This window comes from Larus michahellis, chromosome 2 (genome assembly GCF_964199755.1).
Source record: "Larus michahellis chromosome 2, bLarMic1.1, whole genome shotgun sequence".
NCBI lineage: Eukaryota > Metazoa > Chordata > Aves > Charadriiformes > Laridae > Larus > Larus michahellis.
Window position 1 is genome coordinate 37,584,420 of NC_133897.1, and position 20,975 is coordinate 37,605,394.

Sequence of the window (20,975 nt, forward strand, 5' to 3'; positions counted from 1 at the left end):
TCATTAGTTGGCAGCCATTCCATTACAATCACACATAATGTCAGTAGTGCCTTGAACCTGTGCCAATGACAACAGCATAAATTTTGCATCTCATTTCTGTGGTCATAAAATTAATGATCAGTTTAAAAATACTTCTTTGCAAAAGTTATTGCACAAAGAAATGACATGAATGTGTCCCTGTTATGTAGTCACAAGGATAATTAAAGAGTTGATGCTCATTAATATAGTTTCTTGTTTTCCCAGAATACCATATGATTTATCTGGAAGTTGGAAAAAGTTTAATTAACAGTAGATAGCTAACAGTTATAACAATAACAAAAATATGTACATGAACTGACCCTATTCTCCAGTTTCTGCAGTTTACAGTAACCTCTTATAGGTTTGATAGCAGAATCAATATTTTATGTTATCTGTAAAAAAAACATACATCTTTCCTTATTAAATGCTACCTTTTCCATTACAGCTCATTTATTGATTTAGAAAATGCTGCATACCAAAGAGTAAGTGTACCACATTGGGACTGGAGCATAAAACACGAACTGTCCTCATTGTATGTAACAAGGACTGCACTTCAGTCCCCACCCTCTGTTCTGAAGATTTCCCAACAGATTTATCTGAATATAATGAACAGCATATTACTTTATAAGAATCCGATATAAATAAATAAATAAATCCTAATTTCCTCCACCCCCCCCAGTAATTTTTCTTCTGCAAGAGTATGATTACAGTAATGAACTCCTAGGCATGAAAGACACTACTTCTAAATCTAAAAAAGAGCAAGCAAGGTGTTTCAGCCAATGCCTCCATAAGAGGCTTGCTAGCTCAAGGTCCCCAGATCACTACACGCTTCCATTTTATTTCTAAAAAAGTCTAGACAGAGCGATGCATTAAAATCGCTCAAATGTAAGAGAAATAACGCAACTCACAAAAATAAAAAGACATACGGGTTAAAACATCTTGCTCCTTGCCGTTTCGGAAGGTCCCAACAGCAGGTTGAAATCACTTCCTCCCATCCAGTCTCTGCTGCAGTAAGAACCCATGAAAGAAAGAACTGGATAAAGCCACCAAGGACATAAACAGAAGGTTCTCACTACACAGTTTTTCACAAAAATGACTACACAGAGTTGCTTTCAAGCTGGTACAGGTATACTTTAGCCCCTTGGTTAGCATAGCTGCTTATTTTAAGATGCAAGATGACCGGTGGCTTGGGTCAGTAGCAGCAAGACTGCATTCTTCCAACAGCCACTTTCTCAACATATGCTTTGCCATGCAATTCGCTCCAACACACACATTCCTGAAGTGTCTTCTAGAGTCTCATATTAATGTGATGGTTTTAATTGCTTGTTTTGTAAAGGCCAAGTAGGAATTCTTCAGCAGCTATTTGTTAAAACAATACTGAAACAGCATTAGGTTTGTAAGCAAATATGCTTCAAGCAAGAAAAGCAACACAGCTTTTACTTGCTGAGCTGCCTCTCATTCTGATGATGCACATCAGGGTAAGACCATTTTGTGCTGCACTGGTGCCTGTGTCTTGTGCTGCTCAAAATTGCACTTGGTATGGGCACTTCACAGGTAACAGCTGCGCATAGGTGAAAGGGACAACACAGTGACTTGCCTACAATGAAACCCTCCAGACTTCCAGGGTAGAGTGATATTTGGCACACTTCTAATGCATTTAATGGTCTCTCCAGAAATATGTCATGATGATCCTCAAAGGACTGTCTAACAACCAAGCCATATCTTTCCCATTTATGGTTAAATACTAACGACGTATTTTTGCTCCTGACTGAAAGCTCAAGTGTGTTAAAATATAGAGCTCACATCCACATACTGTTCTGATGACCACAAGCTACTGCTTCCCTTTCTCAAGTCCAAAGAGACTCCTACCTGCTGCCATTTCCTGAAAAATATAGTGTACAGAGACAAAAAAGGATGTATCACCTCCACAGAAAACAGAAAAAAAGAAAAAACAAAGGGCAGAAAATACAAAGCCTTTGCATATAGTTCTACTCTATCAGCTCGACTATTCCCAGGAAGCAGATGTCTCAGACTCCAGCCACTCACTGCCCTGCCAACAGCCAAAGGCATCCAAGTCTTTTAAAGGTTTCCTACAGGTGCTCCCAATAATTACATAGAGAAGAACACCAATGCTCTAGAGACACAGGTTTATCTTCTATTATACTACCGTGAAATGAAAATGAAAGTGGACCTTCATCAGTTTTTATCAGACTGAAAAGTGGTAGTTCAGCAAATGTCAAATCATACTTTTCTACATAAATAGTGCCAAAGTCGTGTGCTGCAGATCAGATACAAGGTGCTCTGAGTGCTTTATGGGGAACTTGTTCTGCAAATTCCCATATTATGACTCGATTTGGCTAGTACTTCTGGTGTCTCACTTTCAACACTGCGCCAAAATCTTTTGTTAAAAGTGATTAAAAATATATATTTTACTAAAATAAATGCAAAGAACAGATGGCAAGTGAGCTTCAAACACAAATAGTTTCTAGGGCTTATAGTGCTTCTGCCAACTTTAGCACTATTTTTAGCATAAATTGAAAACAAGGTTCTTTTAACTAAACATTTTGGCAGCCACGGTATTGATTCAATTAATCTCAAAACAGAGAAATGCCAAAAACTGTATTAACTCAGGATCTCTGACAAAGTCCAGACTTCTATATCCTTAGTGGTATACTAGTCTTATAAAAAATTAATCCAATTTCTATGAAAATTATCTTAGTTTTCAAGTTCTTTCCCAATTCTAAGATCTAGAACAGGTCACCCTGAGTGTGACTATGGCTTTTTGATTTTGCTTAAACTGCTGAGATGCAGAGCCAAATATTTCAAGTGATAAGAAAAAAACTGCATCAGTATCTAAGATAAAAAGACATTTATACTGAGTTCCTTAATTTAAGAATAAAATAAAAATAATAAATGTTTAATAACGTAACTCAATAAATAAAAATACATTTTGTGGAAAGATTAGTGGTTTGGATATTAATACAATTGTACATTTTTGGTCATAAGAACAACATGCACTTTCTTTGCCCGTAAATCAACATTATACTTAACTGTAAAGGTCAGTGTAAAATCAGGTAACCCATCACACATGAGAATTAAATATTTTCCTGTATAATTAATTTTTTTCTTGAATTTTCACATGTACCTATTTCCTCTAAAAAGCTTAATTTTTCAGTGTGTAGACACAAAAGATGCTTTTGCCAGCATATTTACTGACATGACAGGCAACATAAGAAGGCTTACTCTTAAGAGGATGCAAGAAAGTCCTGAAGTTCATCAATCTGGTTGCAAAGAAGTATGTATGTGCTTTCTGAAAGTTAAGAGATACGCGTCTGGATGATTTTAGTTTTAAGGAGCTTGGTTCTACTTGTGCACAGGCTCTTCAATTTTTATTTTTTTTTTATTCTTCTTTTAAAACCTCCTTGCCTTATCTTTATGGAAGGTAAGATTCTGCATGCTAGTGGCCAAAGCCCATACAACAAGAGCTCACATACAATACCTTGGTAGAACTGACTAGTCATTACATGCAAAGCCAGTAGAACTTCAAGAACATGCAATGACAAAAGAGTGGAGGGACAAGCTGATGCCCACAAAGCATACTTGTGGAACAACTCACCAGCTGACGGAGCTGCTGTTTGAGAGACCAGAATCAAGTTTCATTATGTTATACAGGAAAGATATGAATTTTGAAAGTATTAGTCCACTTCTTTTGGCCTCCAAAAGATTCTTCTTGATGCCCCTGGAAGGATGACAGGTCACAACTCACAAAATTCTTGGAAATAGCTGCTATAGTATGCTAATTAACATTTATCATAATTACTGTACCATGATAATATGGCACATAGTACAAATCATTCTTCACCTCTTCTTTCAGCTACAACAAAGATTATTTGCATGTTATTTGCATTAAAAAATGGAGTAGCTGCTAATGCAAAACAATGAAGAACAAATATAAAGTTTAAACATGCATAGTAGTTTTCATTCTTCCTAGTTTGTTTCAGTGCAGTTTCCACATTTCTGCTTTCATCCCTCCTTTTTTCCTAAAAGATATTCTCCTTTTTCACCTTATAGTTTGGGATATTTCTTCTTTCTCTGGAGGAGGGAGGAACAAGAAAATGTCTAACCATCACTGCCACTTCAGTTTTTAACCTTTTCTCAAATTTTCCATTTTTCAAATGTTTAGGTGTGCACAGAGGTACAAGTGGACATAAAAGTTGACCTCACTCAGCTGCTGCCGCTGCTTTGTTGCACTAGTAGCTGGCCAAGAATCTGACTGCTTACCTCCATGTGGGTCCTTTGTTCTACACCTACAGAAGTCACACCTAATTTGTACAGGCCTGAAGTAAGAATGACACAATCAAAGTTTAGCACACACTTCTTAAACTCTGGAAATTACACGAACAACCCATACCTCTGAACCACATTCCCTCAAATATTTTGCAAATAAGTGCAGGCTCCCGTTTCTCCTGATTTTTTTCATATTCATGCACATAGATGCACACAAATTTGGAGAAATTTATCCTCACTTGCAGAAAACAATGGTATAACTTTAGAGCCCTCTTATTTTATTGATGAATACTGAAATAAAACTAAAGCATCGACATTCACAAGCTTCACCATCTGTACCTAATTCTACGGTCTGAACCAAAGAGAGAAATCATGAAAATTAAAAAAAGAAAAAAAAGCAATATATCCTTCTTAGGAAGCAAATGCACTCAAATAAAAGAATAAGACGATACAATTTTCACAGAAATCAAAGGAAGTTATACAGTTACAATTACAGACTATATCAATTAAATGATCCACTTTACTGGAGATAATGAAATCTTTATTAATAATTTGTTGAATTGGAAAGAAATTCTGAATCAATTTGCCATTGAAAAAAGTAAATAAACTAGAAATTTTTTGACCTTCAAAAAAAAGCAAACCAGTAAATGCAAACTCTGCTCTTTGTAGACAATCCTCATGTTTATTAGAGAGTCATAGCCTCAGAAAATTATTAAGTCTTCAAAAATGTGCTCTCCAGAAAGTCAGATGCATTTGCAATCAAACAGCCATGCCACGTAATTTCATGTTAATCATTTTCTTAATAAAATAATATTTGACTTTTCCACCCTTAATTCTGTTGGACAGTGAGGAGATGGGGGAAACTACATTTTAACTTCAGTAACAGTGCTGAGGTGCAATATAAAAAAAATAGCAAATTATTTTAATATAATTGTTAAAGAATCATATAGCTCAAGGTTACAAAATCTTGGCAATCTTTGGGAAGTTCCAAGTTGTATTTTCTCTTTCAGTTGAACTGTTATGGCTATATAGCTTGACTTAAAAAGGGATAAGAACTGTAGAAACTTTTTGTGCCTTGTTACAGCATTACTTGCCTAATATGACTTACGTATTTTCACTTTATCAGGAGGCACGCTGTAGCCTACACATTTGAACCTCCTTGTCCAGAAACAGACAGTCCTTCAACTGCAAAAAGTGAAGCTTTGCATAGGCTTTTTTGACCTCACACTGTGACCCTCATACCAGCATCCACAGGCTGTAGGTCATGACCTCAAGAATTAGTATCATGGAAATAAGAGCCCTTCCAGGTTTAGTTACAGAACAGAACACTGTAGCAACAAACTCTTCACTCTTCTCTAAACTGAACCCTGCCGCTTTGTTTTAACTCCACTAGAAGACAATAGATAACCCACACTTCAGTTTTCGTTACTCGCCCACTAAATTGTCTCCTCTCCAACTAAAGGTCTGAGCTCCCGCTGCACTATGAAAACATTCATTCAGTGACGATCGAAAGCCAATATCATATTGCCACTAGATGATCCTATTAAAAGGTTAAAGAAACATCACTATGGAATTGAAAACTTTTGCAATGTTAAGAAAAAAAAGGCTGAAATAAGTTATCCCTATTAAAATTTTATCTCCTAAACCAGCTGCTTTGCATATATTTCCTCTGAAAAAAAAAAACAAAACACCGCACCTGTATCTCACGGTCTTTTGCAATACTACACTATTGCTAATTACGCCAGACACAAGCAGCTCCATTTATATTAAATTCTGAACTATATTTCTAAACTAATCTTTTCCTCAGTAAGTGTTCTCAGGCGTGTTTAATGCAGGAGCGATGGTTTAGCGAGAGCTTTGCAGCCGGGCAGCTCTTCCCCGCGTCCCTCAGCAGGGGGAGCAGCCCCCTCGGCCTCCAGAGCCCCCCGGCCACCAGCATCTTCTGCGGATCCCACCCGCAGCCCGTCAAGTGGGCACAAATACAACAGAGTATGGGAGGAAAAAAAAAAAAGCACGAGATTTACCTTTATCCTGGAATTCTTGAGGATAACTGCAGAAAAAAAAAAAAAGAAGAAACAACATAAACTCTTGCAAATCCACAGTACTAGAACACAGCATAGAACAATTACTGGCGTTCAACAAGTTTTGTAGTTGAAACTTAGTGTTGCAAGTTTTCATTAATAATTTTTAAGTCTTTTTTTTTGGCTAAAATATTTACTCAGCTTTTCCTTTGCCGTTGCAATTGAGAGAATCCCCAGTCATTTCAAAAGAAAACTTGAACAAAACCAAACTCAGATAGAGCAGCATTTTCTAGGAATATACATCTACTCAGATATCTTAAGGTATTAGCATACAAAAGCATCTTTAATTTTAGTAAACCTCCTAAATGTTAACATATTTGAAAAAGTTTTGGGCCCAAGTAAAAGCCACTAAGTGTACTTTTAAATAACGTGGTCAGTGGGGGGGAAAAAAAATCCACAAATAGTGTGTTTAGCTGCAGAAATTTACGAAATCCAAATTAAAAGATATTAATTATTAAGTAGAAATTTAAAAGCTAATGCATGCCTAAATAAAAAAAAAAAATTTCAGATAAGAAGATCTCAACTTATTTCATGCCTAAAAAGAATAAAATAAAATTCTGTCATCCCAGAGGGAAAAACTGCTGTTTCTTCAGAGCTAAATCTTGATATTTCAGAAACTAAAATAATCACGGGATACAGTTTTATGTATAAAGATAAATAATCAGGACAGGGTTATGTAAGATGGCACCCCAAAAACCAGGCATGGACTACAGTTTATGTCAAAAGAAGAGGATTTCACCAGAAATAACTGGCAAATAAAATGCAGCTGTCAAGACCATCTTTATGGACAATAAGCAGTAGTGCATGCATTAAGCTAGTCAGTAAAGAGATGCTTACAAGTAATGAGCAGGAGAGAAAGGAAGGGTCTAGGGATAAGAAACCGAGATATGCAAACAGAGATAAAAGTCCAGATCTAAGAAATCCTGCATGGCAAGTAGCAGTAATAGCTAAGCACAGCCTGGTACGTGGGATGCAAAAAAACAAAGACAACTACAAAATGCATATATTTTGTAGCCTGCATGAAAAGTAAAACACTGTTAACAGTGAATAACATCACAGGAGATGAGGAAGGAATTAGAAATTAAAACAAGGCGTGAAATCATAGGATCATGTAAGTGAACAGCAAAGGATTCGGTGTCAACTGTGCTCGTAACTGCAAGTTCCCTCCTTTGATATTTCATCATTCAAAAAACCATAGTTGAGTCATAAGACTGAAGAAAAAAAGTCAGTAGTGCTGTATCTGCAAGTCATCTGTACAGTCTCAGTTAGCTCAATAACCTAAAAGGGAAAGCAAAAAAAAAAAATAGAGAGAGAAAGAAAATCCTGGTTCCTTAATAAAAAAATAATAATAATAAAAAAAAAGTAGATCACTAAGCATTTGTAGCCTGAATCAAAGGCATACAAATCTTCAATTACAAGACTTTGGGACGTATCTCATGGCTTCCTGCAGTTAGTGTGATACAAAGAATGATGCCCTCGCCAAATGATTGTGCTGTCTTTCAAATTGTAAACAAGTTGCCACAGAGGCAGAAGCATGTCATCAAAGCAAGGGCAAGGAGATACCCAACAGGAGTAATCAGTAGAAAAACACTTTGGAAACAACAATGGGAAAAGAACAGCAAGTACTAGATTATATTCTAGTTGATTAGAGTTGTAAGAAAAAAGATTTTGCAAAGAAAATTTTGTAGCACAAATAAAACTACAGCCAAACCTCTTTAGCTGAATTGTATGACTGAAATTAAAAACACAACAGAACAGAATCTTAAATCATACCTGATATTAAAAAAAACAAACATTAAAAAAACCCAACAACAAAAAAAAAAAACAACAACCACAACCCTCTGCTTGCTCTGTCATAGTACTTCACTATTTTAACACTGCTGAAAAAAAACTTAGGATCTACAAATAATTTGCAGTTGCATTTCAATTTTCCATTACAGACATAGCTAAACAACAGAATATACAGTAAAGCAAAATCAACTTTGAATTATGCTGTTTTATACCAGCTGGGTATGGTGACATGGTGATATGCTCATTCGTATTATCAATGCATTATATTTCTCATATTTTAATGAATCTTACAAAGCAGAGGTGAAGGCAAGCTCTACCCATCCAGCTTGCAATCAGGGTTCAGAATATTACTGCAATTCAAATGGGACAAATCCTTCTGCTCCCATTTCTTACTAAATTGTAGCTGCTTTGAGAAAGATATAAAGACTTGAACCCATGCGGATTATTCGACAAAAATCAGGATCTAGAGAGATTTTTCATGGTTAATGGTTATTAAAAGACTATAAAAACTTAAGTTATCAGTAAGCGACTTTATAACATATTAAAGCCATGAAGCTTACTTACCTTGCCTTAACCTCTTTTATCTTCTTAAGAAGAACTTCCCTTTTTTCTTTTGCTTTCTTGGATAGATTTTCTCCTTTTAGCGTCTGGGAAATAAATGTGTCAATATCTAAATAAAGAAGAAAAAAGAAATACACCTTAAAAAAAAAGATAAATACTGCCGTAATGAGTTTGTCCTGATACTACTGTGAAAAAACTAAGAAAATTATTTTCAGGCCTACACACAGCGTAGTTAATGGACATTTCAGATTCTAAATGCGATACATTTGTTCCCTGATCTACTTATGCTTAGCACAGCAAATCCTATGGTGACATTTGATTCTTGCTCACTTAATTATGCCACGTAAGTCCTAATAAATTGCAGTACTATAACAATTACTTTCCATCACCTAAAGTAAGGGATAAAGCTAAAACATGGAAATAGCCTTTACGCATGTATTACTGTCATGTTATATCAGAAGTTCAAGTTACAAAAGTGGTTGAGTAATTCATTATTTCAGCAGTAACATGTACCCAGCTACTTATATAGGTCACTTACTGCTTACAGTATTTTCAAATGTTCTCACATTGCCTCTGAACTCCCTATTTGACTAAAAGTTCATATCCAAAGCCTTAATACTGCAAACGATTAGGTAGGCACAATAATTGTATCAAAGGAGTCAAGCCCAAGCGTGCACTTGAAGTTAAGCATACCTGCACTACTAGAATCACAAACTAAGGCTCTAACTTGCATTGTATTTTTTTATTCTTATCCAGAACATATGTTTATATAGTCTTGTACAATCAAAGCATTCCATAAAAGTTACCATCGTTCTTTGTGATATAATAAATATCCATTCCATAGGGTAAAAACAACGCAGTGACTGAGAATGTGGGGGAACATAACTCCTCCAATAGTATGTCTTCTTGGTTAACAAAAATAATTGCCAAAACCAACTGTAAAAATTTCATATAGTTACCAATCAACATATGATTATCCCGAAAAATGAAAAGTCGAAGTATGAACAAAAAATCACGCATGTTAATTTAAATTTCTGGATAATAACTATTAATTGAATAACGGAAAGCATATGTAAGTAACAAACACACCCACATGGTGCCTGCCCCCCTACACAAACATACTTTGGCTCAATCTGTGTAGATGCCAATAGGTACGGATAGTACAATTTTAATCCTGTAACTTCTCAAATCAGATGTGACGTTCCTTTTTTGTAATGGAAATACTAAACAACCGATTACATACTCAAATGTTTACATGCAAAAATTTACATTTTAAAACAACATTAAATGAATATTTACTGCAGAGTTCCTAACTGAAAGCCTTAATTGCCTTGGGTTTTGTTTTTTTGTTTTTTTTTTTTTAGAAAACAGATGTTCAATGTTCAACAGAAACATATCCCACTTTATATTACAGGCTGCAAGACAACAAATTAAGTCAAAAGTTACTCTTTGAGAATGCTAGCATAGCTATTACAAAGATTTAATTCTTTATAAATAATTTCCTAGATTATGATATAGACATTTAGATTGGCTTGCTGTCATCACAAAATGTGGCAAAATCTTCATTTTGTAAAGTGTTATAGAGTTCTGAAGAATGATATTGATCCCCCTCCCCATAATATTTTCCAAAGCAGTCCTGAAGAGGGGGGACCCACACTCAGTTCTATGGCATTCCTTCTTTAAAAGGACAGAAGGAAAGGCACTTAACGTGTATTAATGAATCCTCCAGAAACATCCCCAACAGCCTCTATGCCATAAACTAAGCATCCCTGGAAACGTTTTAGTCTAACCCACAGAAAATGTATGCATCTTCATAAATTCCAATGATTGTGATTTCTGATGAAGCAGGAAAATCAGGAGCCATGCAATCCCAAGATATTGGCCACCCACAAAACCACCCTTAGGTCAAAAGACCCGATACTTTCACTACTCGGGGGGCGGGGGGGAAACACCAACAGTTTTTTTCCCCTCAATGAAACCCAACAGGATTTTCCAGCACAGATCAACCTTTCACTCTGGGAGGGACATGCCGATTAAATATTTGTTCCTTCATACTTTTACATATTTGTTTCAAAAATTAGATAGCAGCTTCAAAGTTCTACCTAAGCAGCAATATGCAAAAGCTTAGAGGAATTAGTCATGTTTATAAATAAGAAGCGATGCTTGCACAGTAATCTTTGGACAGTAATTAATCACAGAACTTTGCCTCAACAGTCTTCATTTGAAGTCAGTGGGCTTTTTCACTTCCTGGAAAAGCTCAAAACCCAGCTGAGAACTCAGTCGTCTTGGTTTTGACTGACTCTCAAAGCTTTTTTCAAACACAAACATCAAGATAATTTGGTTTCTTTCCTCCACATACTCCTTAATTATGTTATCAGAAGCAAGAATTACCACTTCTGGCTTAGAATGCACTGTTGATACAAAAATTTGAGGACTAAATATATTGTTGACAAAATCTGTTCTTTTCTGGAAAAGTCTGAACTTCAAAAGCCAAAATAATGCAGAATTTTCAACCATGGAGGTACAGGGCTGAAGCAGATGCTCCATCTATTCTCAGCAAAAGTAGGTAATGAGCTGGAGGAGAGGGGGGAAAGAGAGAGACAGAAAGCAAGCAAGCATGCACAAGCTCCTGATAAGCTTGTTTTTTCTAAACAGCAGCAGCAGTTACGGAGAAGATTTCCTTGGGATGGCTTCCCTCTCCTGTGACACTGTAAAACAAGTTCTGTGAGCTTAGGTAGCCACAAACAGAATGTACTGTACTCATCATGGAATACTATTACTTCCATATGTCCAGAGAGAGCATATAGCTTGATTCATCACAACCCCAAAAGATGAAGACAGACCTGACGTACACGTGATCTTCAACAGGATGCTAAAGAAGCAATACACTTGGAAAATTACACTTTACAGTATCATAGATTTTCTTATCTACTCACAATTACACAGAATGTTATATATCTTGCTCAAGCCACCTTCTGATCTAGCATTGTAAATCCACCCAGGATGTGCCAGATGCACATGAGATAAGTAACTTATCCTAAGCTCCTCTGGACAAGAAGCAAGGAAGTTATCTAAGTTATGATCATCTCTTCACTACCTGTACTTCCACACTATGGAAGAGCATGGAAGCACTATCTGCTCTTAGAAAGAGCTTCATTGGCGGCTTAACATAAAGAAATGTTCACGCAATTTCTATGGCATTCCACAAAGTGATTTACCTCGGAACAAGAACAGAACTGAGGACTTCGGTATGACAGATACAAGTTTCATACAGTGAACTTCAGACAGATGCAGCAAAATCTACCTACCCATTTCTCACTGCTAGTCACTTAACTTGCTCTTCCTTCTCCAAGACAATCCAAAAATTGCTCTCTCCTCTACTAGTTTAATGCTATACAGAAAAGCGTAAACTAGTCACAACTACTCGAGTGTAGATGTGTGTGTTTCATGCTTCAGTAGCAGTTGGTGCATTGAGGAATTTAAAAAGTAATATGGTAAACTCCAAAAAGAAAACCTCTTTGAACAGATTGGTGACTTAAAAGCACTTTTACTAACCAGCTACCACACAACAAGCAAAACAAATTATCTGTCTCCATAAATTGTTTGTTTCTAACAAACTAAGCAGCTGTTTAGTATCACACATTGCAGAGACTCAGCTGTTTTCTCTGAAAAGACTAAAATTTCAAAGAGAAATAAACTTTGGGAACCTATTCAGCATCTCAACTTTTTTTAAGCTTCTGTGTTAGACTGCCTGATAGCTTCAATACCCATATTTGTTGCTCTGTTTCTTAAAGCTCATGATTTTAACTTTGTCTGAACCATACCCTGGAGAAATTATTTGCCTCCAGAAATGAACTGTAGCTGCTGAACTGAAAGATCCGATTGATACGATCCACTCACAAACTGCTCTGTCAATACAGGTTACAAACTGACAGAAAAGGGAAGTCACACCACAGTCTAGCTCTGTCCACTTCAACCAGCTCATACAGCTCAAAGATAACGGCCAGTTCATACAACAGTCAAAAACTAAAAGGCCATTTTAATTTCATTTTCATCTACATTCCTTTCACAAGGAAAAAAGCTAAGATTTATTTCTCTTTTCATTGTTAAAATAGTTTGTGGTTCTCCTTACTCCAGTGATTATAAACAGACAACACTACAAGTTTTTCATTGTTTTAAGTCTTATGGGATATTTTCTTTAATGAAGGCTGAAACTACGCAGATGGGCTTTTTCCAGAATGTCGTAAATTTTTAGCCCAAAGCAAGTGCTGCGGTAAAGAGAGCTAATCATAACAAATCATAGCAGTTTTGTTGTTTACAAGGTTTAATATCGTGATCATAAGTCACACTTAATAAACAAACATACTTAGGACAGAACTACCTCATTTTTGTGTCAGGGTGGGCCAAACAGACTCTCAGAGAGGCACTCAAAGACTGTGCTCTGGGTCTTCCTTTCTCCTCTCCTTCTATAGAAAACCAACATGTTGTCTATCACATTATCAGACAGTTAGTCACTTCTTCATCACGTGATGAGTTCATGCCATTCAAGTGACAGAGAACAACTATAAACTGGCAACGAGATAGGTGTGTTTCCACTCACATGGCAGGGCACGCGTGTGTCCCTGCTTGTGACCCGAGGAGAATGCAGGCTCCTGATTTGGGGCTGGACACGCATCCGTCATCTGACAAGGGACACTTGCACGGAGTCACCTGGTGGATGCACTGCCAGTCACAGAAGAAGGGAATGGCAGATCAGCAGAACAATTCCTCCAGACACCAGCCTTTTCCATCTCTCTCCTCTGCCTCAAGGACTGAGGTAGCCAAAAGCTGGCTGCAAGCCAGAGAATTTGAGGAGGCAGGCCAGAGAATTTTGGAAGGTAGCTGCAAGCTAGGCACATTTGTGCACACACACTGTCCAAAGCCACCAACATTAAACAGACTGCCACGTATCTTTCAACTTCACATGGGCTGGCATTAGAAAACAATTAATTAATTTGATTTCAAAGTTTTCATGCAGTTCATTAATAGGGAACAGGCCTGAATACAAATCACAGAATGACGGAATTTTCAGAGTTGGAAGGGACCTCTAGAAATCATCTAGTCCAACTCCCCTGCTAAAGCAGGATTGCCTAGAGCACATTACTCAGGACTGCATCCAGGCAGGTCTTGAATGTCTCCAGAGAAGGGGACTCCACAACCTCCCTGGGCAGCCTGTTCCAGTGCTCTGTCACCCTCACCGTAAAGAAGATTTTTCTCATATTTGATCGGAACTGCCTATGTTCCAGCTTGTACCCATTACCCCTCGTCCTGTTACTGGGAACCACTGAAAAGAGTCTGGCTCCATCCTCCTTAAACCCACCCTTTAGATACTTGTAAACATTAATGTCTCCCCTCAGCCTTCTCTTCTCCAGGCCGAAGAGTCCCAGCTCTCAGCCTTTCCTCATAAGGGAGATGCTGTGATCCCTCAATCATCTTTCTTGCCCTGTGATGGACTCTCTCTAGTAGTTCCCCGTCTGAAGCAGAGATCAAGCAATATCCGTGACTGCCTGTCCTCTTGAATCAAGAAATATCAGGATCTTGCTTCTGCTCTCCCCTTTCCTTCCGAACTATACTTAAAAGTCTCTCTCCAGAGTTTGCTACACTGTCTTTTAAAAAAAAAAAATATAATATATATATATACACACACTTACACAGAAACAGAGCACACGATATAAAATAAAAATGACTGACACACTAAGATGTCTAAAAAATACTGCATTGATCCAGCCTAACAAGTAGGTGAGCATTCCTTTTAGTGCAAAATCCTGGAAAGTTTGGCCTGCATAAACTGCTGTACCTTAAATCCCCAAAAGCAGGGCTATCTTGCCATGCTGACACATACAAAAAGAGTATCATGACAAACGTTGACACTCAACAGTTTCTTTAGTGATTTAGAAAGCAGTACACCCAGAGTGCTAAGACTCCTCAAATTAAGTAAACAGATAAGACAACTCTTTTAAGAAGCTTAAAAAAAAAAAATTATAATCAAGCATATCTAATCTCAAAATGTATCTAATCTCATTGACTGAGTAGTTGAGCATCCTCTGTCTACATTAAAGAGGTGAGAAAAGATCAAGCTGTAACATATTAAGCATAGCATGAAAAAAACCACACCAGTACAAATCATGATCAAGTTACAAAGTGATTCCAAATGAACTATAATAAAAAAATGTTAAGGATTAACCTAAAGATTTACACTGTATGCCACATTATGCTGCATCTATTGTGGTTTGTTGACATATGATTATGAAAGAAACGTAAACCCAGTCAGATGAGAAAGATAGACTCCACGTTAATTGAAAAAGACAAACTAAGTGAATAATGAGTATATAAAAAATAGCCTATGCCATTTTTATCACCCGTATATGACACTTATTCTCAAATTTATGGCAGAGACAATTGAACTATGTTTCAAATCACTGGAGGTTATTTCTTACCAGGAATGCCTCTGTGCATTTTTTCACCTCACTGTTTCCATACTTATTCTATTACTACTGAAATACGTATATATTACAAAAGCTGTAAATACACACCTACTTAGAAGATGTCTACAACAATCACCCTGGTTTATCTTGTAAAGATAGATTCTTCAGCAAGAACCGGCATTCGTTAAAGCCTTGGAAATGTGAAAAATGATATTTTAAAACAAAGAGTAAAGTTTAAAATAACAGTATCCTTTTAAAATTGAATCAGCCAATGAAGAAGAGCTACACTGAACCTAGGTGGCTATTCCTATGACAGGAATGTAACGAGCAAGTCCAACAGCTGATGAGGAGGTCAAAAAAGGGCAGTTAAGTTTTCTGGGCATCAGGAGTAAATATAACTACCGTAGTGCCCAAAAATAAAAGGTAAACAAAATTAAACTCATGCACTGGATCCACCATCTTCTAGTTTTCTTGCCTTGTCCTCTTCTGCATGCCATTTCGGAGGATGCAACTAAACAAGTGGGTAAACAATACTAATTTGAAGAAAAAAATTAGAGGAATCACATTGAAAAAAAGGCATTTTGGACAACATGTGTAAGCATTTAAACAAACTGAATAATATCGGGGTGGAAGTGGTCTCTAGGGCAAGAACATTGGTTTCTGTTTGGTTTTGGGTTTTTGTTCAGTAGAACAAGGAAAATGGATATTGGGACTGGATATAAGGTTCCATATGAACTAGAGAGAGTTTTCTTCCATTTTCATAGGAAAAAAATCTTTGTAACTTTTAAAATATGAATACAGAAGATTCAAACTGGAAATACTGCGAAGTGTGAAAGGAAAACTGAATTTAAAAAAAAAACAATAGGACCCAATCACAGGTGTCACGAAGAGGGAAATGGTAAACAATACACGCATCTAATGATCACGACACCATCAAAAACTTCTAAAAAAATAAAGAATTCTTAACGCCAACAACTAAATCTCCTCTACTGAAAAGACTCAAGAATTTATTTTTTTCCAGTCGAGATGACTGAAGCAACCAGTCTGATTTACATTACAGGAGAAATAATATGCCTTTGGGGAAGGAGCAGCCTCTGAAATCCTTCTCAGCTATGGACAAGCCAAAACTTAAGAGCGTGAATCAAAGAGTAAGGAAAAATAAAAATGAACAGGCCTCCAACAATTTACATAACCAATAATAATTTGACAGCAAGAAAAAAGAAAAAAAATAATAAAAAAGGTAACATCCCACTTTGCCAAGCACCTACAGAAAGATCCTGAACATACAAACATGACAGAGGATGCCTTTTCAAAAGAAAAAAAGGCACAGTGGTGTTGGGCTTCCTTCACTAAATTCCAAAATCTCAAGCATCATCTAAAAGGTGCAGAGACACAGGAAGGGAACGAAGAAGGTACATACACTACCACACACCTCCCAGGTGTAAAAAGGGAGATGAGAGAGCAACAAAATGACTTTGTTCTCCCACCAGAAGTTTAACTCATGACTAGAGGACTCTGTTTCCATCTCTAGTGTTTCCCTCCCACCACTTGAAAAAGTCAGAGGAGAGAGGATGGGATTGTGAAACCCTAACCATCCTCTGCATTAAGCCCATCGCCACACTGATCCTTCCCCTTCAACTTTACAGAAACAGCTTCCTCCTGTTTCCAACTAATACAGTCAGCCCTGAGCTCAAGCTGTGCTTCTGCCTGGAACATTTCAGCACCACTGACATGAAATTGTAATGACCCTGCCAGCATGTGTGACAGAATTTGTTTTTGCGTTAAAAGATATAATATTGTTTAGGTTCAAAGTAAAGCACTCACAAGTCAGAAAGTTTCCTGTGCAACTTTACTTCATCCCCCGGTGTGTTTATGCCCATTATCACCATGTTTAACTACAGGAGCACTTAGTATGTTTTCCAGTAGGACCCCTACTTGTTCAGCATAGTGGGTGGACGGGACTCCAACAATCAATCAAGGGATAAGGAAATCCATATGATCACTCCTCCACTTGTTGCAGTCGTTGGAAATAGTAGGCAAAAAGACCAAGGAAAGGAGGAAGAGCAAAATATTTATAAGATTTTGTATCTTTCACTGCCTCACTGCTATGCGACTATCAAGCTAAAAAAAGGGTGCTTGTTGCTAGACATTAACTGCATGTTCTCAACAGAACCTGATATGAAGAACTGCCCAGCACTCGTAATGGCCACTGAATATAGACATCCAACTCACATTATTTTCTGGAGAAATCAGCACAGCATGGAAGCAGGTGGATTTGAATTCTAATTCTGTTTCACCATTGATTATTTTTTGCGACCCCAGATCACATCTTGTTTATTACACTAATTTTACCGACGGGAAAACAATATTCCCTCATCTCAAAGAGGTGATGAATCAATACTTGTGAGCCATTAAAATAATACATTAAGAAGCACCCTCGAAGAAGAACATGCAGAAATTAATAACTATCTACTCATTGCAGTCTTTGTATTGTGTAAGGGTTGCTTAATGAATAGTAAAGATATTACAGAGCTCCCTTCTTTCCTCCATTACCATACATCTTCACTACATGAATAGTTTGAGCAAAAAGAAGCAGGAGACTACATAAGTAAAGATTATGAGAACCTAAACATATGAGTGAAAGAACTGCTTACACAGTCAGAACTACTCTAGTTTCTAACTTTCATGCACTTTACTGGTAGTATAAAAAAAAAAAAAAAGGAAGGAGAGGTTAAGGTAATATACACAAACTTTATAAAAGGAATCAGGTTATTGAATTTTTACATTGCATAACCATAGTTATTGTTACATTTGTTTCCCTTTGATAATTCATCAAGCAAGGATTAAAAGTTACAAACTATTAGTTGTTCCTCACCACCCCCATCTCCACCCTGCTAGATTTCTGCTTACTCCATAATTACAGTCATAAAAGTTTTAAGCTCATTTTGCACTAAGTCCCAAACCAAAAGTGTATGTGAACGTAAATTAAGTTGAAAATATTACCATTACAGTTGTAGAGTTGTATTAGTCTTTTATACTACCATAATAATAAACCAAAGATTTAAACATCATTGGTAAACCATTCCATTCTCCTCTTAACTTCAGTAACTAAAGTAACCATCTTGTTTTCTTCCAGAAAAGCTGAAGTTGTATAAACTGTACAAACACTGGATACCTGTGTATCACTTAGGCCATTGATCACAGTGACTCTGAAAGAATATATTTCCTTGAGGGAAAATAGGTGTTCTCGTTTCACTTCAAAATACAAACCTTTGTATCACTCTTTCCATGGGAGACTGGATAAAGACAGGGAGATGGACAAGTTGTGTAAACGAGGCACCATGACAAAAAAACAAATCATAGTCTGGAATGATCACATTTGCATCACACCCTGCTCCCCAAAAAAATCCTAAAAGCACTTAAAACATTGAAGAGTTTCAAGATCAGCTTCACCCAGTGAAAATAGCTCCGAACACACACAAACACATACTTCATGTGATCGTAAGGTCCAGAATACAGTAATACCCCAGAAACTACCAAGGTTTGGAAAGGCTCTTTAAGACTAATTTTTTAATTTTTTTTTTAATGATTAAGAATTTATGCCATGAGAAGAAATAATCAGAAGCTTTGCTTTTTCCTGGTGGCCTTTCATGCAGATTTTACTATAGATGGTATGATCTGCAAATAACGTAGTTACAAACCGTAGTATTAACTCTTACAATCAAACTTTAAAAAATAAATTAAAAAAACCCCAGTCTTCCAAGGTGATGGGCTACACTAGATTTTAGCAGCCGTGTAATCAAGTACTTCATTTCAGAGGGAAGACTGTGAAAAGCATGGGTAATTTGAATGGCTTAGTCAGAGCTACACAGGTTCCTGTGGCAGAAACAGAAGTTCTCAAAAGAAATATACTCCCACTGAAACTGAAATTGTTTCAGGACAGCAAAGCCCTTTATGAGCGTTTCATGAAGATAAATGAAAACTCAAACTGGAAATATACAATTTGTCTTAATGGACAGCAAAAAAATAAGTTTTAAAAAAATAAAATATAAATCTTGAAGATAATAAACATCACTGGTGGTTTTAAGTCTCTATTAATACTATTGCTGATAACTTTTCATGGTGAGAAACCATCTCGTTCCTATGCTCCAATGTATCCATAAGAGCACAGACAGTCAGTGTCAGACGTATTTCACTGATGTGACAATATGCCAGCAATTCAGTAACATCTTAATTCACTTCGAGGACATTAGCCTAAGCTGTTTAGCGGGGAAGTTTTGAATTTTTTCAGCTAATTAGGGGAAAGCGGCCCTGCCGGCACCCCAGCAGCCCGGTTTAAGTCCCGACAGCGCCGGCCGAGCCGCTGTCACCACCTGAAGGGGAGAAACACCTTCACCCCACGGCTCAGTGGTCACCTCGGCGGCCAAAGCCAGGGCCTCACCTCCGCTCCCTGCCGCACACGCCTGTCACCCCAGAGGCCTTCCCGCCCCAGGGGTGGCTCTGCAGAGCCGCCCAACGCCTGCCCCCTTCCCAGAGCCCTCCAACACCTCCCTCCTTCCCCGAGGCCCGACGGCCAGCCCGGCAGCGGGAGCCAGACCGCTCTCCTTCCTCATTTCGGGTGCGCCCAGCAGCCGCGGGGAAGGGAACGGCAGCTCCGCGTCAGCGGGAGGAAGTAACGGGGGGAGAGGAACCGGCGGGGTTGGGGGGTGGGGGGGAGCGGCGCGGAGAGGGAAACCCCGAACCCAGGGAGAGGGAGCGAGGGCGCCCAGCGCCCGCTGAAGAGCGCTCCGCCGGGGCTGCGGCACGAGGGCCGGTCCCCCCGGGCGAGCCCCGGCTGCCCCGGCCCGTCACGCCCCCCTCCGCCCGCCCCCCGGGAAGCCCTTCCTCCCTCTCTCCTTCCCTCCCTCCCTGCGGGCCCTACCTGCCAGGAGGCTGCAGACCTCCTCGGGGATGGCGAGCGCGCCCTGCATGCTGAGGGCGGCGGGGGGCAGCCGGGCGGACGGGGACACCTCTCGGGCGGGGCTCGACGGCTGGGCCCGGCCCCGGTACCGGCGCGACCCCGCCAGGGAGGAAGCGAAGGCCCCGCCCCTCGGCCGCCAACGGCACGGCCGCGAGACACGGGGGCGGGGCTTCGCGCCGCGAGGCGGGGCCGCGGCACGCCTCCGCCCCGCCCTCCGGAGCCGCGCATGCGCTTTCGCCTCCATGTTTGTACCCGCTGCTGGGTGGCCCCCCCACCCCGCCACGAGGGACAGCCTCCCACGTGACCGCTGCCAGCCGCCATTTTGCATGAGGGCACGGTGCAGGCCCCTCCCTCTTGCCAGAATCGAACATGGCGCTCCCCTTGCTCGCCTCCGCCCCGGAGCGGGGAAGACCAAGGAGGAGTTGGCTATTGGATGAGAATGCCCGGAAGTTGCTCTCTGATTGGTCCGTTGTTGTCCCGCCCAAGCGCCAGACCTTTCCCAAACCTCCTCTCACAGGGGCAGGAGGGGAGCTGGGTAGGAAGAGTGATAAATTTTGGACCTGATTTCTTCCAAATATCTTTCCAGCCGTCATTTGGAGCACAGTGCTGACCTTAGCTTACCAGTTGGCAGGCAGGATGGTGCTGCTAAGGGAATAAGGGAGAGAATGTTAGCCCTGGTGTCCAGCACGGAGCTCCCTGTACCTGCTCTTCCCTCTGGGCCAGCTGTCATCGCCAGTGTCGGGGTTTGGGATGGCAGACCCACCATCATTACCAGTGTCGAGGTTTGGGATGGCAGACCCACCATCATTACCA

The 20,975-nt window shown here is 39.1% G+C and overlaps 1 protein-coding gene across 1 annotated transcript in view; it reads right to left on the bottom strand.

The window, feature by feature from the left end:
* SKAP2 (src kinase associated phosphoprotein 2) overlaps positions 1-20,314 on the bottom strand; it is a 121,141-nt gene extending 100,827 nt beyond the window's left edge. The window contains exons 1-3 of the mRNA XM_074574899.1: positions 20,124-20,314; positions 8,742-8,847; positions 6,330-6,355 (exon numbers count right to left, since the gene is read on the bottom strand). Coding sequence (XP_074431000.1) covers positions 6,330-6,355; positions 8,742-8,847; positions 20,124-20,172 — 181 coding nt within the window. The 5' untranslated portion in view covers positions 20,173-20,314. The remainder of the gene's footprint in view (positions 1-6,329; positions 6,356-8,741; positions 8,848-20,123) is intronic.
* Between the last annotated feature and the right edge of the window lie 661 nt (positions 20,315-20,975).